General features: G+C 37.6%; 1 protein-coding gene across 6 annotated transcripts in view; it reads left to right on the top strand.

Annotated features, from left to right (window-relative positions):
- The window catches only part of FRYL (FRY like transcription coactivator), a 162,994-nt gene that overhangs the window by 39,682 nt on the left and 103,505 nt on the right, over positions 1-19,807 (top strand). For 4 of the 6 annotated variants that reach the window (XM_084204380.1, XM_084204378.1, XM_084204379.1 and 1 more), the window contains exon 1: positions 3,261-3,371. The exons of the other annotated variants lie outside the window; for them this stretch is intronic. In XM_084204380.1, the coding sequence (XP_084060506.1) occupies positions 3,296-3,371 (76 nt within the window). In that variant the 5' untranslated portion in view covers positions 3,261-3,295. Of the gene's footprint in view, positions 1-3,260; positions 3,372-19,807 lie in introns of those variants that run through there. 6 annotated transcript variants of the gene reach the window in all.

Here is a 19,807-nt window from a genome sequence, read left to right as displayed (position 1 = left end):
TTATCCAAAATAGTAAAATATTAATCTTATGTAAGACTTCTTATAAGTACTCAAACTGATAGGTATTTTTAGTGGTCAGGGTTGTTGTTCTCAGTTTTAGACATAGTGTACTTTCCAGAAGACTCTTTCATTTTCCTGTCTGAGAATGAGGAACTGGAAAAAATCCATATTGTAAGTGACATTTTTCTAACGGTGTTCTAGAAATACATGATATTGATAATCTTGTAACTCTGCATTATGAGTTTTCTGGGGCTCCTCTCAAACAATTAGCCTTGTCTGTGCTTGTCCAAGATTCAGAGGCTTGTAATCCATAGTTCTTCTTTCCTGCTTTTACTATTCTTGTTTTGATTAAGAATAAAAGGTTACATTTTAAACTTTGTGGTTTATACTGAAATCTTCTGTTTATTCTAATATTTGGTAGGTTGTTTCATTAATTCATTTCAAAGGAAAACCAAAACCCAAGAAGTCTGGTATGGCAATCATTGTTATTAACATACCTTTGGTTATAAAGCAGTTAAATTGAGTTGTGAGGAAGAAGAATTGTTGGAAGGCTTGTGCACAGTTGTACAATAAGATAACTCTTATGATGCTGATGTTATTTGATAGGTCTAAGATACTGACAGACCTGTTACTCCATTTCGGAAATGTACTTGTACTGATAATTTGGTTTTGCCTTTCTTGGGGGAAGGGGAGGACTGTGAAAATAATTTTAAAGTCTAATAAATTAGTGATGTCCATTTAATCAAAGTTGCTATGTCTGTTCATGTATGTATGAGAGCATACATGTTTATGTAATATTAAAAGAACATATTTATTTTCAAAATATTTTGATTCCTAATGTTGTATATTCCTAGTCTTTAATGCATCTACTAAAATCCTTAGGAGAAGCTTATACTCTTAGTACATACAATTCTCATTTCTTAGAAATTGTTAATGGGCTAATATTTTTTCTGTTAATCATTTAAAATAACAACTGCTAGTATCCTTGAGGAAACTCAATCTATTGTGGTCATTAGTTGATACTATGAATAAATAACAGTGCTACAAAATCTCAGATGCTGTGGTTAAAGGCTGTGTGACTTGCTTGACCAAACACCTCAATGTCATAAATAAATGCAAATTTTGAAAAAGATTTCCTGATAATAATTTAATTTTGAAATGCTACTTTACAGAAATACTGACAACTTCTCTGTTTGTTGAATGTCTTCTTAACAGGAATCCAGAAGGTAGAACATGGAGACTAGTATTTTTGTAGGGTCGTATTAGTATATCTCCTGGAATTTCTGAGATGATTGTTTTTAATAAGTTTTTGGCACTGATAACTTAAAGAATAAAAACTAAGGGGGGGAAAAGGGGAACTACAAAGAACGCAAAGTGTATTTTTAAAAGTCATTATTTTTGAGGTGCTGAGAGAGTTGGCTCATGATTTTGGATTGCACGCTGTTAACAACGATTCCTTTGAAGAAGTCTCTGTAGCCCAGTGTTAAAAGCAGTCAGAGACCAACCATAATTAATACAGTCTTTCAAATTAGTGGCGAAATTCATCAGCCGGTTCAAAAATCTGACCTTTATATCGTACTCGTAACAAAATACAACCTGTTATGTCTTATTTAGTAAGAGGAAAAAGGAATGCTTGAAGTGTAACTTTAAATGTGTTCATAAAAGGAGTGATGAAAAGGAATATGAGGTAATGCTACCCACTGCGTAGGCAGTACTACCTGAAACAGACTTATGAGAGAAAGTTTGATGTGAAGTCCCAAAGAGTTACTCTGTGGATGTATGTTCTGCTGTAACTTGTTTGGGAAGAAAAAAAGTACTATTTTGATGTAGGTGGCAATTTAGTATCTAATTACAAAAAATTATTTTTTGCATGGGGAAATTTGGATTATTTTTAATCTATGAAAACTGAATGAGATTACTGGTCTCTCTCTTAATAAAACTGTTCATCTCCTAAATGACAGCAGCTGTTGCTTGAACAAGCTTAGTGCAGTAACAGGCTTGTCCCACTCTTTCTCCAGTGTTCTTCTGCTGCTGTGTTAGACCTGTCACTGAGAACCACTTAGTTTTACATCAACTGGTTTGTGTTACTTCTCTGTTAGTGATAATTCTTTTGTCTGTGTGGGGTGAGAGATTAAAAAAGCCACAAACAAACAAAACCAAAACCACAAATAAACCCCAAACCTTAAAAGTATTTCACGTACACTGTTCTTAAATCTTTCCTACAACTTTAGATAATTCTAATTTGTCTGAGGACACAGGTATTATTTCCTCCTCATGGTTTGTTTACTCCTAGTACAGTATGGGCAACAGTTTTGAAACTGTGGATTTTAAAAAAAATCACCTTAAAGCAGATTTAGTTAATCAGTGTTGGATTGCATCCCTTGGAACCCAGAACTGTAACTTCTAAGTAACTTTCCATTGTAGCATTTGAGATGATACTGGACAGAGTAAACTATCAGAAATACCAAATTCTGTTAAGTCCTTTGGAAGACACTAAGAAAAAAAAACGCAAACCAAACAAACCCCAGCTCAAGTCCTTTAAAAGACGTTAAGGAAAACAACCACCACCAACCAAACTCCAAAGAGCTAGCAGAATCATGAAAGGATTTGGGTTGGAAGGGGCCTTAAAGCTAGTCTAGTTCCTGCCTCCTGCAATAGCACTACTCCGGGTTGCTCAGAGCTTCATCCAGCCTGGCCTTGAACTCTTCTGGGGATGGGACATCCAGAACTGCCACTGGCTGTAGTTCTCTTGCAGGCATCCACCGTGGGAATACTTACGGCCTTCCTGCCCTCCACTGTGATTGTTTTTCACATTTGCGATTTCCCATCCTCCGTACCGCCACCCCTCCTTTGATTTTGACGATTTTTAGCGTAGACGGTTTGATTGGCTTTTGGCACTGCACAGAGCAACTCTGGGCAGTTTATTTAATTCACCACTATTTTAACAGATCGGTTGGAAGTTTATTTAAAAGTCGGAAAAGCACAAACGGCCTTTTTTAGCCCCTTTTGGTTGTAGTTGCAAGGAGTCACTTCGTTCGGCTGCCAAGGGCTGGGTAGCTCAGTCGCTGTGCCTGTGTCGCTGGGAGCATCCCCCGGGCGGAGCGTGGGTACACCCCGGAGGCGGGAGCGGGCCCGGGGCGGGGCCCGGCGGGCGAGGAGGGGTCGGTCCCGGCAGGAGCCGCCCCCCGCCCGCCGCCCCCCGGGCCCTGCGTCACACCGGCACCGGCACGTCCCTCCCGCGGGTGCTGGCGGAGGCGGCGGCGCGGCCGGCGCCCCGCTCCGCCCTGCCCGCACCATGCTCAGCCTGCAGGACTCTCTCTTCTTCGAGATCAGCATTAAGTCTCTGCTGAAATCCTGGAGCGGCAGTAGCAGTAAGTATGTCGCTGCAGCCGGAATCACAGCAGGGTAGCAGATATCTTTTTTAATTTTCTTTTTTTGGGATTTGTTTTCCTTTTTTGTCTTTTTCTCTTTTTTTTTGCATGCTGCCATGTGAAATTGCCCTTTAAAAACCAGGGTTTTAGTGATCCTGTGTGCTGGTGCAACTTGGCATAGCCAGTCTGAGAGCTAGCTCCTTCTTAGTTCTCATGAAAGATTTTGTATGTATATATTTGTTTATTATTTTATTTTCTCAGACTGCAGTTTTTTCAGTCTGGTAAAGTTCTTTGCACCCTTTGCTGTCCAAGAGAGGTGACAGTAGATGATCATCTCTGCGGAGTTATCAGATGCTGATGATGTCTTAGTTCTGTCAAGCTCCACATGCTCCTTTGAAGCAAATCAGTCATCCTTGGACAGTGTATTTTACAGGGGGGTATTGTTTTTGTGCCTGAAACCTAGTATTATGCCTACAAAAACTGCCCACTTTGATCTTCTAAATGTCCTGAAAGGAGAGTTTCTAGGAGGATTCCTTGTCTGAATTGAACCAGTGAAGCAAGGATGCTGCTCTTGGTTCAGACAACCCGTCTGTCCTCACGTCACCCCTTCACACATGCTTCAATGCAGGGTCTGGGCCCGGAGCTGCCTCGCACTGTGTCGAAGGCTTTGCTAACGTAAGCACAGCAACTTCATGACAGGATGCCAGGAGGTGACAAAGATGATGTAATTGAACGTCAGCTGAGTATTTCCTGCGTCTTAATGTTCTTGTATATGTGAAAATGAAAAAAAGTAAAGATCTGGAAGTAATTGGCATCTCAGCTTTATGTTTCATTAATTGCTGCTTGAGATGTACTGGGATGCACAGTTTCTACTCACCATACGCTTCATCAAAACAGCTTCATTAGGATTTTTACCCCAATACAGTAGTATCTATTCACCTGTCTTGTTTGAAGGAATTAGTAGCAAGTTATTTATTATACAGTGTATTAATCAATGCTAGGAGAGGATGCAGATACTTAGTTTGTCCTAATAGCTCATTCAGACCTGATTTGCTTTTTGTATTAACTGCTGTAATTCATGCTTTAGACTGATAACTTCTAGACTATTGTCTTACAAGTTAAAGTAATTCATGTTTCAGAAGAGGTTTTCCTTATAGGTTTTGCTTTTTAGTTTAATTTGTGTCTTGCAGATTAACAGTATCTGTTCCAAATTATACCTTGTAATTGTACCTGGTAGTTTTTAACATGCTTGCTGCAATAGAGATAACAGGAAGGATTTTTCCAGTATTTTATAATAGAAGTTGAAAATACCTTATGAAAATGATTAAAAATCCTTAATGTTGATTCATATATATTGTTTCCAAACTAAAATAAATCATAGGATACAATCAGTAGAAATAAATTTAGTCTGCAACTAGATAGATAATTGTATAGATAAGGAGATAAATTGCAGCTTCCAGCCTAGATAATTGTCAGCTGTGACAAGACAGAGTAATAATAACAAGATAGAGAGTAATAATAATAAAAAAGGTTGTCTGAGAAGCGGTTATATATGATGCTATATTTCCTCCTTTGTGCCCTCTGTTATGTAAGCACAACGGAGTAAGATCTTCCTGACTCTTTCATCAGGAAGTGGCAGTTGGATCATCTACCAACCAATTTTCTGTGTGCGCTGGTGAGATAGCTGGGGTTTATTTCACTTTTCCCAGCATTGTCACTCCATTTGTGAGAATGGTTGTGATTCCAGCATAGCTGCACGTCTACTCCTGAGCGTGCTAGAGTTGCGTTCTGATGGCGCTGTGCAGACTGGCCGGGAGCAGAGCCCTCTGTGCAGCCTGTGCCGGCTCCAAGGACTGTGATTCACAGGCATACCTTAGTGTCTTGAGCTGAAGTGGGCAAGCTATTTGCTTTGTTCCTAAAACATTGTCCATTCAAGTGATACGCTATGTGCAGAGCAAGGAATTACACAATATTTACGTTGATGATGAGCTTGGAAATTCAGGAAATATCCATATGCTAAGAAGTTACTTCAGAAAAGTTTTTTCTATGTTTTCATAAAATTTTTTAGGTGCAAATGCTACTTTTTATGGTTTTTATCATAACTTAAAATTTTTACTTGCTGAAGGATGTCAGAAAAGGAGTGGGTGTGCTTGCATGCATTTCCATGTACATAAAAGTAAGCATCTGCAGGAGTGTTTAAGTGTGTAACAGAAAGGCAGCAAAGCTCCATGGGTCTGGTTAAGTGCTTGCTTAGCTGGCATAATGTTGCAGTGCTGGCTAAGGTTTTATTGTAGTTGATCTTTTCTCTTTCAGTAACAACAATGAAGTGACATTCATACGGCCTAGTTTCAGAATGCTGTCTCTGTGCCAACAATTTTAGGCATTACTTCTTTTTAAATGGAGTCAGGAATGTTCTTTTAATCCAGCAGTGAGTTGAGGATGTTCCTGCTTGAGAACTGTTTCCTTACTAAAGTTGTGACGGTAATGGGGGCTTTATACTTGCTTGTCCTCAGGGTTGCTTGGCTCCTTAGTATTTAAGGAATCCTAGTTGTGATGCTGTATCTCAGTACTCTTGGATTCTGTTGTTTAGCCCATTGCAGTTTCAATATGTGGTCTGTCTAGCAGTTCTTCTGAGTTCCTAAACTGTAGGAAAAATACTAATTTTAATTGTTATTTATGTTGCTTGGTGTAAGAAAGCTCTTATATTTTGTCCATGAAAATCTTTATTTAGGGTTAAGGAGGTCTGGATGCCATGAGAATTCCTTTCAGTAATGCAGTATGTGGGTTCAAAAACCAAATGTGGTGCTGCTTACAGTGAAAAGCAATAAGTAATAAATACCTTTCTGTAAGATATGACACAAGTTTTAATGAAAACTAGGCATGTATTTCTGAGGCTTACGGTCTAGACAGCAACAAGACTTTCCAGTAAGCAGAAGTACAATCCATTATTGCTTATTAAAAGGTTTTTGTGTTTCCAACATATACTGCATTTGTAATCATATCCTGTTTAGAAAGAAAGAATTATTTCTGGATTTTTTTTTTTTTAAATAGAATGTTTGTCTTTCTTAAAGCTATCACACAGCTTTCTGTTGCTGTGCTGCAGTTGTGCTGTATCTCTCTGGTAAACAGAAGGGTACACCTGTCATGTGGGTGCTGCTCTGTCCTTGAATTCATCCCTATCTTCTTCTGCATGAATCAGTTTTGGAGGTGCTTCATGAGATTTTCCATACCACCTTGCTCAGCTTGATTCAGAAGTCATGCATATATCTCAAGAACTTATGCTGGTTAAGAGAACAGGGCTGCACTTTGACAATGCCCCTGCCAAAGCTACATTGAGGTTGTTGCCCTTGGCCTCCTTTTGATAAAGGTTTGTGACAGTGATTTTCAAAGTTACTGAAACTTGTGAGCCTGGGAACAAAGTCCTGCCAGGAAAGCGGGCTGTATCTGCCTCTACAGCAGTTGGTTTGGAAACTGTTATAAGATCAGAAAGAAATGGAGCAGCTTTAAAAGCTCCAAATTATTGGAGCTATGGCTGCCAGATGCTGATGAGTGCATGAAAACTGGGGAGCTGCCTGGCAGATACTTTTGAATCATTCTTTCTGTGAATGAAAAAAAGCACTTGCAGTTTGCTTTTTAAGATTCACTTATCATCCCATAGGATTAGTTTGACTGAAGATTACTTCCTCCTTTACCAACCAAAAATGAACTCTTGGCTCTCAAGAGAGGTTCTGCTCTGCTAATATAGTATTTAACAAAGCAGATGTAGTGGATTCATTTTATCCTGTGACTTTTTATTTGAGGACAGCAGTGAAGCTGTAGTTCAAATAAGGAAGGTCATGTTTAAGTGCCATGATAGGAATGTATAGGAAAGAGGACCATTGGAAGAATTCTGGAAAACTAATGTTTTCTTGATGATCTTATTCTTGAGGAGAAGATGAATGAGATAGAACATACATGAAAGTCTGTGTGGCTTTTTTAATAAAACCATGGATTTGCTGCTTCTGTGGCTATTTGCTAGTGGATTATACTTTTTAAAAGTAATAAAAGCACCAGTTTTTAACATACTGGAAGTCATTGTATGATAAATTTCAACTTCTTTTCCCATTAACTGTTAAAGAGGAAAGAAAAATAAAACTTTAGAAAAAAATTGATCTGAGACGTTGCATGATTACTTTTCTTTCAGACTGTCCTTTGGGCTAAGAGTTACTAGTGGCACGGCAGTGCTCTAGAGAATTTTCATACAGCTTTTATATTCCATTGGAAAAATCAGTATTGCTTCACAATGTAAAGAAATCTTATTTTCATGAGATATATTTTTGGTGCCTTCTAAAACAATAATAGTTATTAAATAATTACAAGATTAAGTAGGGTGTTAACTTCATCTCTCTAGTGTTAAGCGTCCCAAACAATAATATGCTCAGTCTTTTTTGTAAGAAACTTTTTCTTTATTGTAACCTTGACTTCAAAGGATCAGTTAGTAGTGTTGCCTTGTATGCTGAAATATGATAGGCACTTTCTAGAGAATGTAACAATTTTTCTTTATGTTTATATCTTCCAAAACTGTTTTGACATATTGAAAAGTAAGATTTTTAAATGAAATATGAATCCAAATGTATTGAGTTTTGGAAAAGCTACTAAATTCTGCTTTTTTGAAAAAAGCATCTACATATAATTGTATTAGTAAATGTACATACAGGTCCTTGTAGTACTCGAGCAGCAATTTTTTTTCTCTGTAGAAGGGACATATGATGACCTTTCCACAGTCTTTAAGTTGTCATGGGAAAAGCAAGTTTCTCTCACTAGTTAATTACCCAATACAGTGTGAGTGTATCAATGTATTAATGTACTGTGGAGTGTGACCTCCATATTTGGCTCTGTTTATGAATTTCTGTGGCCTTTGATGATGGTCTCTTGTGCAGTACATCTTGAGGCACATCATGAGTCATTACATTTCCAGATGTATGGTTTGTTGGCACATTCATTAACAGAGGTGCTAGTAATGTTCTGTGTAGTAAAATTTGCTATGTAAAGAGAAGATTGGGTGGGGATTTTTTTCCCACCTTCCTTCTTTCTTTGTTACTGGGTACGTTTGGAAAAACAAGGTCTATCAGTGGATGTAGGCTTGAAGAAGATAACCAGGCTGTAAGTATAACATCCAAACTAGTCAAAGCCAAGTACCACCCTGAAGCTGAAGAGTACCCAGCCTACATAAGTGAATGGTCTCAAGGGAAGGAGGCTCCTGTAAGAGATTGTTCAGGATCAGCCACTAGCAGCGAGAGGCTGCCTGCTTCTCTTGGTGGGTCTGAATGGATATCTTGGCTCAGCTGGATCCTTGAGTCTTGCTCTCCTGTCTTTTGCATAGAAGCCTTTTTATATTTACTCGTTTTTCTTCTGTGTGACTGAAGATAGGGGGTGGGTTAGGTATTTTGGAGTTGGTCTATCTTCCATTTTTGCTAAGCATTCATACCTACTTGTATACTTTTTGCCTGCCTTACCTATTTGATGTCAGCAGTCTGCATTGTAACACCTTCCATGTAAGTTGGGCATTAGGGTGTGGATGCTCATTAGGGAAGTGCATGTAGCCAGATTTTTACCAGTTGTAATTAGCTAAGTTTATATGATGTTTTGTGCCTTACTTTGGACTTCTCTTCACATAAAGATGGAAAATATGGAACTGTGATTAAAAAGAAAAAATTTTTTGAGGATTGTTTTGTGTGAAGTTCTTTGTATTAATTTTTGAATAAAATGCTTTTGTTGTAGGAAGTACAGTATATGTTGGGATATATATTATTTATCTTCATCAGACATAGATATGCTAGAATGATCTTCCCTTTGTGAAATTCTTTCTATGAAAGTGATAGACTTTCTGCTAAACCCATAACTGGATTCTGTAATGATACAAATTGCAGAAAAGAATGCTGTTGAAAGGAGAAAGTGCACCAAATGCAAATCACTCTGTCAGCTACTGTTGCTGGAATAAACTGCCTGCTCTGCATGGACTTCAGGAAAGCTCCAGATAAGCCAATTGCAACAAGCCATATCAAATACCCCATTTCTGCTGACTGGTTTTTTTTTTTTTTTTTGCACTCTAGCTCTGGTGCTTTTGTATTTGAAGGGGAAAGGTTTAGACATTAGGGGTTTAGTAGCATTTAAGAGATAACTGACACAACGACATTTATTTATTTGGAAAGGTGATTGCCAACTTTTTTTTGCTATATTATATCCTTTGTACATGTAGTTAGAAGTTTTCTGCTCTATAGAAGTAAATGTCCTTCCTCAGTGCTATACTGAGTAGAGTAATGATGCTAGTCAAAGGGAGCTGTTAAATTCTATTAGGTACAGTGCAGAATAAAGGGTCTGTTTAAAGAGGAAAAGGCCACTAAATCAGAAAGGACACTCAGAACCTAAAGGAAACTGGGCCATGCTGCTGTAAATAAGAAATAAGTTTTTGAACTCTAAACATTTCCAGTTGCCTATGTGAGCATCACAAGCAATGGTTTATATTAGTAAGTCTGGTGGAACAATATTTTGTGAGAGATTTCAGGGGAATTAAATGAAATATGATGTGTGCAATAGGCTACCAAGCTGCAATAGCAGGAGAAAATAAAATGTTGAGGCATAGAATTGCTTTAACTGCTTTTAATATTAGAATACTAATTATTGGAAAATTAAGGTACAGAAAGAAATAAACTTTTTATCATCGACTTTGCTATAATAACTCTCATTAGACAAATCCAGGAGTCTCTTATAGACTGATCCAGAAGTACTTAAAGTACAGTGATGGTCAAAAAGCTAGATGTAGAAAGTGTTTCAATACAGTTACAGATTACATGGTTTATAAGTCTTTAATGAATTTTCATCAGAATTTAAACTTGATGCCCAAAGTAGGTATAGTTAGAAAAAACAAGAAAAGCACGATGTGTAAGACATATTTTACTCAGATCAGAACAAATTCTACCAATGAATATATATGTATATATATTTTAAATGCTTTCAAAGTAGTAGTAGAAAACAACAGACATATGAAACATTTTCTTTATTCTTTGCCTTTTCTCATTCTTCTTCTAAGAATCAAGAATTTGAAAATCCAGAGGAAGTACTTTTTATCAGTTATATGTACCCTGAGAAACAGATTGCTAAGAGTTTAAAAAACAACCATTTCAATCTTCAAAAATAAAATTTTTAATTTAGAACATTAATATTTATAGGTTTCTTGCTCAAGAATTCATTTAAGTTCTAGAAGCAATTAATTTTATAAAGAGATCTTAGGAAAGCATGGGAGGTATAAATAACTCCTGTGCTTCTGCCCGTCAGGCACAGCTGGCATGTGATTTAGGGATATTTTGAACTTTATATTTTGAAGTTTTCTTTGCAGACAACTGGTACAGACAAGAATAGTGGTCTAGAAAGATGTATGAATGCCTTAAGCCCTTGCAAATCAAAACTAACTAATTATTGGATATTTGAAAGAATTGTTACATTCACAGGGCTATCAAAGCGGCGTAAGTAGCTCTGGGGGTTGTTCATTTTCTTCCTTTTCCTTCTTTTATTCATCATCCCTGTTCACTGCCTTTGTTCATGCTGCTGAACTAGAACTGAAGATCTTCAGGTTAGGAACAGTGATGTTTGTGAGGGTGCCAGGGTCAGTGGCCAGTAACAGCTCAGCAGCTCTTAGTGCAGCCCATGTTGGGCTTAGAAAATTGTGTGTCTGACATCTCAGTGGAAATCTGCCTCCTTTTTCTTTCCAACATCTTGCTTTGTGCTGGCTGTCAGCAGGACATAGGAGCTGGGCCAAATATCACCAGATTTTTACTGTTCTTTCAGCTACAAATGAGGTCTTATCCTGAAAAAAGAGAGGCTGGCAACTGGCACTTTGTTTTTATGACAGCAAAGTGAAGAAAGAAAGAAGCTAAGCCAGGTGTACTGCGGATTGGCTGAGAAGTTCAAAGGTTTTTTTTTTGGTAGCTGTTTGAACTCTGTGTCCAGAAACCCATGATAGACTAAGCTGGGGATATTAAGGTGGGTTCTGCTTGTAGGGGTATTTTAATCTTTTAATCTCTCTCTCTCTTCAGAAGGTAACTGGGTAGGAAAAAAGGAAAGAGGAACCCAAAACCTAGAAATAACCCAGCAGAAGTGCATGGATGGCAAAGATTTTGCAATCTTTTTGTCTTACGTTTTTTCTTCTTAAATAATGATTTAAAAAACCCTGAAAGAGTACTTCAAGTTAGGATTTTTCTTCCTTAGGAAAAATTAAAAGTGTATCATTAATTCTGAAAGAACTACCTTAAGAAAACTATGGGCAAACCCCAAGTTTCCCAAATATGGCATAAGGTGGACAAAAGGAAAGTGATTTCACTGTTAGAAGTTTTCATAGTATCTGTCACTGTAGTATTGTTCAAAGGTCTATTTGAATAATTCTTACTCATGTATTTATTTTTAATTTATAGTTCATGCCTATCTTTTATGGCCACGTTATCCCTAAAGACATTGCTGTAACTGGAAAACTGGTGTGCTCATCTTGGAGAAGACAAGGAAAAGCAACATAATGTGTTTAATCAAATGGGGGAGAGGATGGCAGGACAGAGCCTAGGAGGTGCTTGGCATTGGTTCTATATTATTTGAAGTAAACCTGCAGGATTTCACTATCTAAAATGTAGTAAAGGATGTGAATTACGCTACCACTGAGCACAAAAACTTTTTGAAGTGTATTGAAGCTTGAAGTTTAGCATCACTAAGAGTCAGTCTTGGTGTGCCAGACTGGTGTCTTGCTGTAGTTTCAAGTCTTAAAAAAAAAAAAAAAAAAGTAGTATGCACTGCACTTCTTATTCTGAAAACCTGAAGTGAGGAAGTACTGTGTCTTTGGTTAACTTTAATTTAGCTACTGTTTTTTTAACATATATTCTTGCACATTTCTAGTTTTTTCTCAAGCTTTTGTATGTCTTTCCTGCGTGCTTTCTTCTGTTGAGACCATCTACCTAATGATGCTGAGAAAAACGATGTTAAGTCCTGAGAACTGTTTGTAGTTTTAAGACTGAGGTTACTGGGACTGACTGCCAGAAGGCGATTGTGAATACTGGACAGTTTTAGCTGTTTGGGACTGAGAGAGGTGACAGAGGCCCGTGAGGTGCAGCTGTGTCATCTTGACATGATTAAAACATCTCTGTGTTTTATGGTGGTGTTAATATGTGACCACACGGACTTAAATACCACATCCTGAAAGAAGAAGATGAGCGATGAGCTCTGGATGAGAAACTCACATTTCCAGGTCACTGGCCAAGAGTGTAGCTTGGCCGAGGCCACAGCTTGTTATCGTTCCGTGGTTTGCATTTGGATTCCTTCCAGGTGTCAGGACTGGAGCCCTCCCTGCTTTGAGACCCTAACCCCCCACCGTGCCCAAACTGCACCTCTGCTTCTGTTCCCCCCAGAAGCTGGTCAGTTGTTCATCTCATCTGTGTTTGATTACTGGAGAGTAATTATTGAGGTAATGTTTTATTAGAATAGATACAGAATTTGCCTGTGTAACTTCAATATACTGAGGAAGCTTGAGCTCCAAAACCTTGATCAGAGAGTCTGAGATTTCCAGGGTTAAGTGGGAATAACTGGGCAATGTACAATATCAGTTCTTTTAACAGTATACCTGAGCAAGAATGAAGAAAGTTTTGCTTCATTTTTAAAAATAGTGCTGCCAATATATTATAATATTGCAGCTTGGGAGATGGCAGCATTGACTACCTGTCTGTACTAATTCTGGTTGCAAACTTAAGTGACCTAATTTTTTTAAAAAATCATGTAGCAGTAGTAAGGAACCCTATAGATTATCTGACCACTATTTGTTTTGTGATATCCTCTACTAGGAAATTTTACCCTTTCTTCCTAAAGAGGGATGAACATTGGAGAATTTTTAAAGCAGAAACGTAATAGTTTCTTATAATTTTTCCTGCATATTCCTCATTTTTATATTGGTAGTGAACTGTGTAGTATTCTAAATATCATGCAAGTACTGCTGTCATTATTGGCCAGCCGTAGTTGGTGTCAGCACATGCAGTTAGGTACTTAGTTCCTTTTCAAGCCTCAAAACATGGTAGTATTTAAATGACTGCAAGTCTGAATGTAGCTATGACACAGTTGTCTCACCTTCTTAACAGGTTGCTCTCTTTAAAATGTGGATTGATGTATAAATGGTTTTTATCCCTGTCCATCAGCTTGTAGGCCAGATATCTGTTTCTTTGCTGATGGACTGTGGATATTTTTTCCGTATCTTCCTACACAAATACAAAACCCGCTATTTAATTTGTACCACAAAACAGTGTAGGGAATGCTGTTGCAACATTGTATAAACTATGTAGCAGATGTAAATGTCATATCTTGTACGAGGGAAAGCAGATGTTATTTAAACTGTGAGCTGAGGGGAGCAAAGCGTGTGAGTCCAAGAGGTCCACCCAGAAGCCAGGAACTAGGATGAGGGGTGTCTGTCCAGCAAAAAGGCACCACAATGCTTGTGTCAAGCTATGTCTGTAATCTAAGGTCCTAGTCAGGGAGCCAAGAATGTCAGGTATAACATTCTCTGTGTGTCCTGGGCTCCTTTTCAGTTGGCAACAGATTTTGAAGCAGTGTTTTTGAAGTTGTCACTGTTCAGTGTGCCCATCCTGTTCCACTTCTGTGAGTCATTACATGATTCTTTGTCTCCAGATCTGGGTGTGTTTTGAAACTGCAGATGGGTGAGGTGGGTGCAGGGGGATCTTCATACCCACTCAGCCAGGTGTTGTTCATGCAGACCATGCTGAAAGCACCATGTTCCTTGGTTCCTCCACAGACAGAAATTCCCATTCATATCAGCCTCAGCCTCTCAGTTACAGGTCTCTGCAATGCTTTTTAGAGCTTAAAAGAATGTATTGAAACAAAATAAAGGTTCCTGTTGCAGAGAGAGAGCAAACTACTTTTTGAAGTAAATTAGAATCAGATAAAAACATAAAAAGAAAGTTGAGGGAGGTAGGAGAAAAAAAAGTGGTTTTTTATTTCCTTGTGATACCAGTACATGCAGCTCAAATCTTTTAAATGACCAATTTAGCCATGTATTTTGGAGTTCCATGGACAAGCATATGACAACCTATTTTTATTTCAGATGTGTCTAGTCTCCTCCCATGAAACTGACAAAGAAGCTGTTAACTCTGAAACCTTGGTGTGTTTATGGTGACTAAGAATAGCTCTGCATGGCACTGAGTATTGTCTTCATATAGAAGTCCAGTGTGAGTGCTGGCTGTGTGCATGCTGGGTGGGATTTTTTTGCCAGGTTTGTGCTATGCCCTTGAGCTTCATCTGAGGACTTAAAGCCCTGAAGGCTGTCATCTGCTTCCCTAAGGAATTGCACAACTTGGGATTCTTCCTAATTTAGTTTACTTTTATTTGCAGTAAGCATAGATAAATTTAGTCAGAAAGTCTGATTAGAAATACAAGTGTCTCATGCTTTTTCTTAAAAAAAAATGCTAACTAGGGTCTCATGTGAACTCAGCACTACCTTTTGCTGTTAAAGATTTAAAAAGCACTGAGAAACCTCAAAAAATAATACCCACACTAACTCACACATGCAAAGCAAACTTGGATAAGTGTCCTAGTGAACAACCCTAAATTTTCTATATATGTGTTAATTTTCATATTGATAAAACTTTTTTCCCAAGAAAATTGATGTTCCAGACTATCAATAAATTAAGCAGATGACACTGCTGTTTCTCTGCAGAATTTGATGAATGAAGGACTTCTGTCAGAAGAGCACATTTGATAAACAGGAAAAACACAGACAACTAACTACACCTATTTAAAACCTGAACTTACAACAGCATTATAAGATGTGTTTATGCCTTTGCAAGGAAATTTTTGCTGTAGTTAAAAAATACTCAGTCTCTCCTATGGGCTGATAGCTCTTTGGTAATGTCTACTGGGAACTGAAACTCATTGGAGTTGAATTTTCAGAAGAGCTGGTCCCCTGAGTGCAGAGCATAAAATTTAATTCAGGAAAATTATCAGTTTGGGTTTTTTTTTTTGCAGTTTAATTTAGGTAGTTACCTGGATTTGAAAAGAAAAAGGGATTTGGTATCTTATTCCTTAGCAAAATTACTGTAAGAATATGCTTTTGAAAATGTTGGGTTCACTTTTTCTGTTTTTCTTCCTATGACATGTTTGTGTTAAATGTGGCAAATTGAGTTAGTCTAGTATATTTTCCTTTTCAGCTCATATGTTCATACGGAGGATTACCAGGCAAAACTGACAGAATTGGAGCGTGGAACAGTTGTTCTTTTCTGAAATTGATATTTAATGCATGAGACATTTTCTGTCCCTGATTTGTGTATGTTTGAGCATATTCCAATGCTGGATTGTATTTGTTTATTTATTCTCTTCTTTGCTTTTTTTAATCCTTGTGTATATATACCTAACATTTCAATTTTCAAAACATACCTTGGTATCAGAAATACTATTACAATATTTCTGAGTACATCACTAGACAGTTATTTACAAAGACATGAAGGTGCTCTCTAAGAGGACCCAGTCTGGCTAATGTATTTGGTTTGGGGTTTTTTTGTTTGTTTGTTTTTAAATGATACATTATTTGAAGATCTTGGTTATTTTATAACTGACATTCCAGAGTCCTTTTCTGAAATAATCTTTTAGAGCAAAACTGCCAGCATTCATTACTTTTGTGCATTTACTCAGGAAAGGTATGAATTTGACACTAATGAGGATAATTGAGGATAATGAGGAAAAGTTTTTTCCTCTTTGAACTGGGAGCTGGAATTGCCCTCTTCTCACAAGGAAAGAATAAGCAGGCAGCAAAGTGAGAGAAGGTTAAACAAACTATCTTGGAGAAGGTTAAACAAACTACCTTGGGCTGTGCTCTGCAAGAGACCTCTTTGCAAAAGCTACTGGCTTCTGACACAGTCTTATTTGGAAATAAGATTAAGCATAAATTTGTTGAGTATTTTGACATTGTTTTTTCTTCAAATACAGTGGACCAATAGCGTTTTTTATATCCTTAAGTCTGCAAACTGAGGATGTGAAGTTTTGTTTTTCCAGAGAACTGGATTAGGAAAGATGAGATAACTTAAATACCTTAAGTTTCTGTTTGCTAGTTAACAAAGACATGCCTGTGGTCACTTTGACCTTGTTACAGGATGCATTTTTTGTGTGATGTATACCTGTCTTTTAATATATTGAAAGGAAATAAAACATCATCACAGGTGACAGGTTTGCAGTGACAACTGTTAGTGTGTCTGTGCAGCCTGTATTTATGTGTATTCCTTTGCTGCTATATCCTTGCCTTAGTTTTAGATTTTAAATGCTACTTCTTAAAACTTTAGATTTAGTTCGTGTTTTTCTTTATCTTCATGTAGTTAGCATATCATGGCAGTGAATTCTTTATTCAGAGTAGGTTCACTCTCATCATTGCTGTGGAAATGTTTGTTTTCTTAACTTACAGATCAGTGTATAAGGAAATCTGGAATAAACACTAGTGAATAAAATTCTCTTTCCTTCTTTTCCTACTCTTTCACTCCCCAGGCCTGACTAGTGTATCTTTCCACTGCTGCACTGCCTTTGCCTCCCTTCTGCTTTTTAGTTTAACATCATTTAGCCAAGCATTGATTTAATTTTATTGCCTTTGCTAGCTCATGCTTAATGCAGAATTCAGAGCATCAGTGTGTTTGCAGCTTGCTGCAGCCTTCAATTTGATGGCAAAAATGGGTTTCTCTCTTAGCAGTAAGAGAGAGCAGTAAGTTCTGTAGTTCTGTTCTCTGCCCCACTTCCCTGACCCCATGGGCTGTGCAGGGCACACTTTCTGTGCCAGTCAGAAAGGTCATGAGTGCATGCAAATAAACCAACGTGCTCTTCCCCGGTGCTTGAAAAGTTGACCATCAGTATCTGGCTCTCAGATGGGAGTCCACCAGCCAGGAGAGGGAATGATGAGAAACCAAACTGCCCTCAGCAAGCTTAAATTTGCTCTGTAGGAATCTGCATCCCCCTTGAAAACTTCTTCTAAATAATAAAAATCTCCAGGAGATTGAACTGAAGGAGAAATAATACTAATGAGTTATGACCTCTCAGCCATTACATGAATGCACACACCATCATAAAGCATGGTAACTGACTGGTATGGTGGTGACCCTGAACTTATAAGCCCCCATGAAAAGCAGGGAATAGTACTGGCTCCGACTTAGTGGGGACTGGGTTTACATTTTCCAGAGTGCAGAAGGATCAGAAGAGCTAACAGAACAAGCAAATGTTATGCAATTCTGTCTTTGCTCTCCATATTTCCATATTCAGTGGGAAGTTGATGTCTTTGTTCCTGTTGCAGAAATAAAGTTAAATAAAAACTAAGCATCAGATACTGCCCTTTAAAATTAATACTGTAAGCTTTTTTTTTTTTTTTAGGTTAATCATACTGAGATAAATTGCTTCTGTGTTTGCATCGTTAATGAAAGTATGACTTGCAATACTGTAGAAGCCTAATGCTAATGAGGATAGGAAGTAAAAAAATAAGTTTAGGGATTTTTTTTTTATACTTATGTGGTTATTCTTTTGAGGGAACACAAAATTTGTAAATGAGTGCATGTTGATAGTTATATATGTTCATTTGTTAAAGTTCAGTGTTTTGAAGGAAGCTGAGATAGCAGGGTGGATACCTACATTCTTCGCTTGTGCTGTGCAAAGTAGTTTGACAGTTAAGGGCATGTTAGGTCTTCACAAGGTCTACTGGGAAAGGAGACTGCAGGTACCAGATGTGTGCTTGGGGTGGTATTGTTTCTCTGAGAAGTTTGCGACTTGATTACAGAACTGTTTGCGAGCAGAAATTCATGTATTAAAGTTTAGCTTGCTTTATTATATGTGCTGCTTAAAATTGCATTGAAGGCAGTTGTATAAAATGTCAGGACACTAAGAGCGTTTCTGAAAACTGCTGTTGGGAATTTAACTTACAGCCCTGAACCTTTACATTCCTGCCATTATCCTGCTTCCAAATGTGATAGATTATGTTTAGATTATGGACAGATGAGACTTATCCTTTCCATTCTTTGAAGCTGATCTTGTATGAGAGTAGCTTTCTGACAGTGAAACAAAGCATGTTAAATAAATTAGTCATTTGGAAATACGCTATTAATTAAACCTCGCTTCTTTCTAAATAAGGATTGCTGTGAAATTCAAAAAGATTATTTTAAATTAAAGTACTTTATTTGAAGAGGTTTTCTATTCTGGCTGTTGTTCTAGAAAAGGAATTACATAAACTATATTTTTAATGATCTGACACTTTAATGGCCAGGATATCCTGATGGCATGCCGTAATCAAGAGTGACTGGGCAGGACTTGAGACAATTGAGTTCAAACTGATTTCCTCTTCCCCCTCTAGTTTTTGTGTTCTATCACATTGTTTTCCACTGTGTATGGTTTGCTCTTTTGGCATCTTGTGCTATCAAAATTATATTTTAATTTTTCTTTTTTTCCTGTCTGATAATAATCTACATGCATGGTCTACCATACAAGGCTGTAAAATGAGTCACAAAATGAGTTGTACTTCTTGCATATGCGTGTAGAAATTTCAGCCAGTGTTTCCCATCTATTCCTAGCTGTTGTGTTGTTGAGGATGTTTTAAAATGTAGGTAAATATATCTTATATTCATCTTAGTGATTTCAAAAAAGTAGTATTTAATTTTAAATTTCTTGTTTGTCACGGTAGTTGCTTGTGCCATAGATGGGACAGTCTGTCCTGCTGTCAGACACTACGTTAGAATTACACAGCACTAGAGATCAGATGATCTTCAGCATTATCTTTGGAGCTTCTAGCAGCCTTTGATGCTGTCAAAATCCAACATTCTCAGTGGACAGAGGGAGGCAAGTAACAACTAACAGTCTATTTCTGACTACTGCCCTCAGTATCCTCACACTGTCCTGAATGTCAGAGCTGATCTCTTTTTCAACTGTTAAATTTCTTAATAAAAATTTTTGTGTGTTCTACCCCAGTAAATAAAAAATGCTCATCCATCTGATTTAGGTGATTGTGCATTATGTACGTGGCAGTTGTTTGTCCCATTCAGCCAGAGTTCTGTGAGAAGCAGGTGCTCCTCGTACACGACAAGGATAGAGGTTTAGAAAGAATGGTTAGTGGGGCTGCTACTTCTCACCTGTGTATAAAGGTAAGAGGGATGATTGCCACAGTCCGTAATGGCAAAGCCAGTAGGATTTACTTGGAGAACTTCGAAGCCCAGTTTCTCTCTTCTCATGTGTCTGAGTTTACAAAAAATAAGTATTTAAAAATAATTTCCCTGATTTTATCTCAAATCCATTTAATCTTTTTATCTGTTCTAGAGTTTCAGGAAAGAAATCATATACCTATTTTATTTTTGACTTTGCAAAGTAGGGAAGGGACTATAAGAGATGAAGTCCTATATATAAATTGG

This window comes from Fringilla coelebs (assembly GCF_963513975.1).
Source record: "Fringilla coelebs genome assembly, chromosome: 4".
NCBI classification, from domain to species: Eukaryota; Metazoa; Chordata; class Aves; order Passeriformes; family Fringillidae; genus Fringilla; species Fringilla coelebs.
The sequence above is the reverse complement of the archived record's forward strand: the minus strand, read 5'-3'. Positions and strand labels throughout refer to the sequence as shown.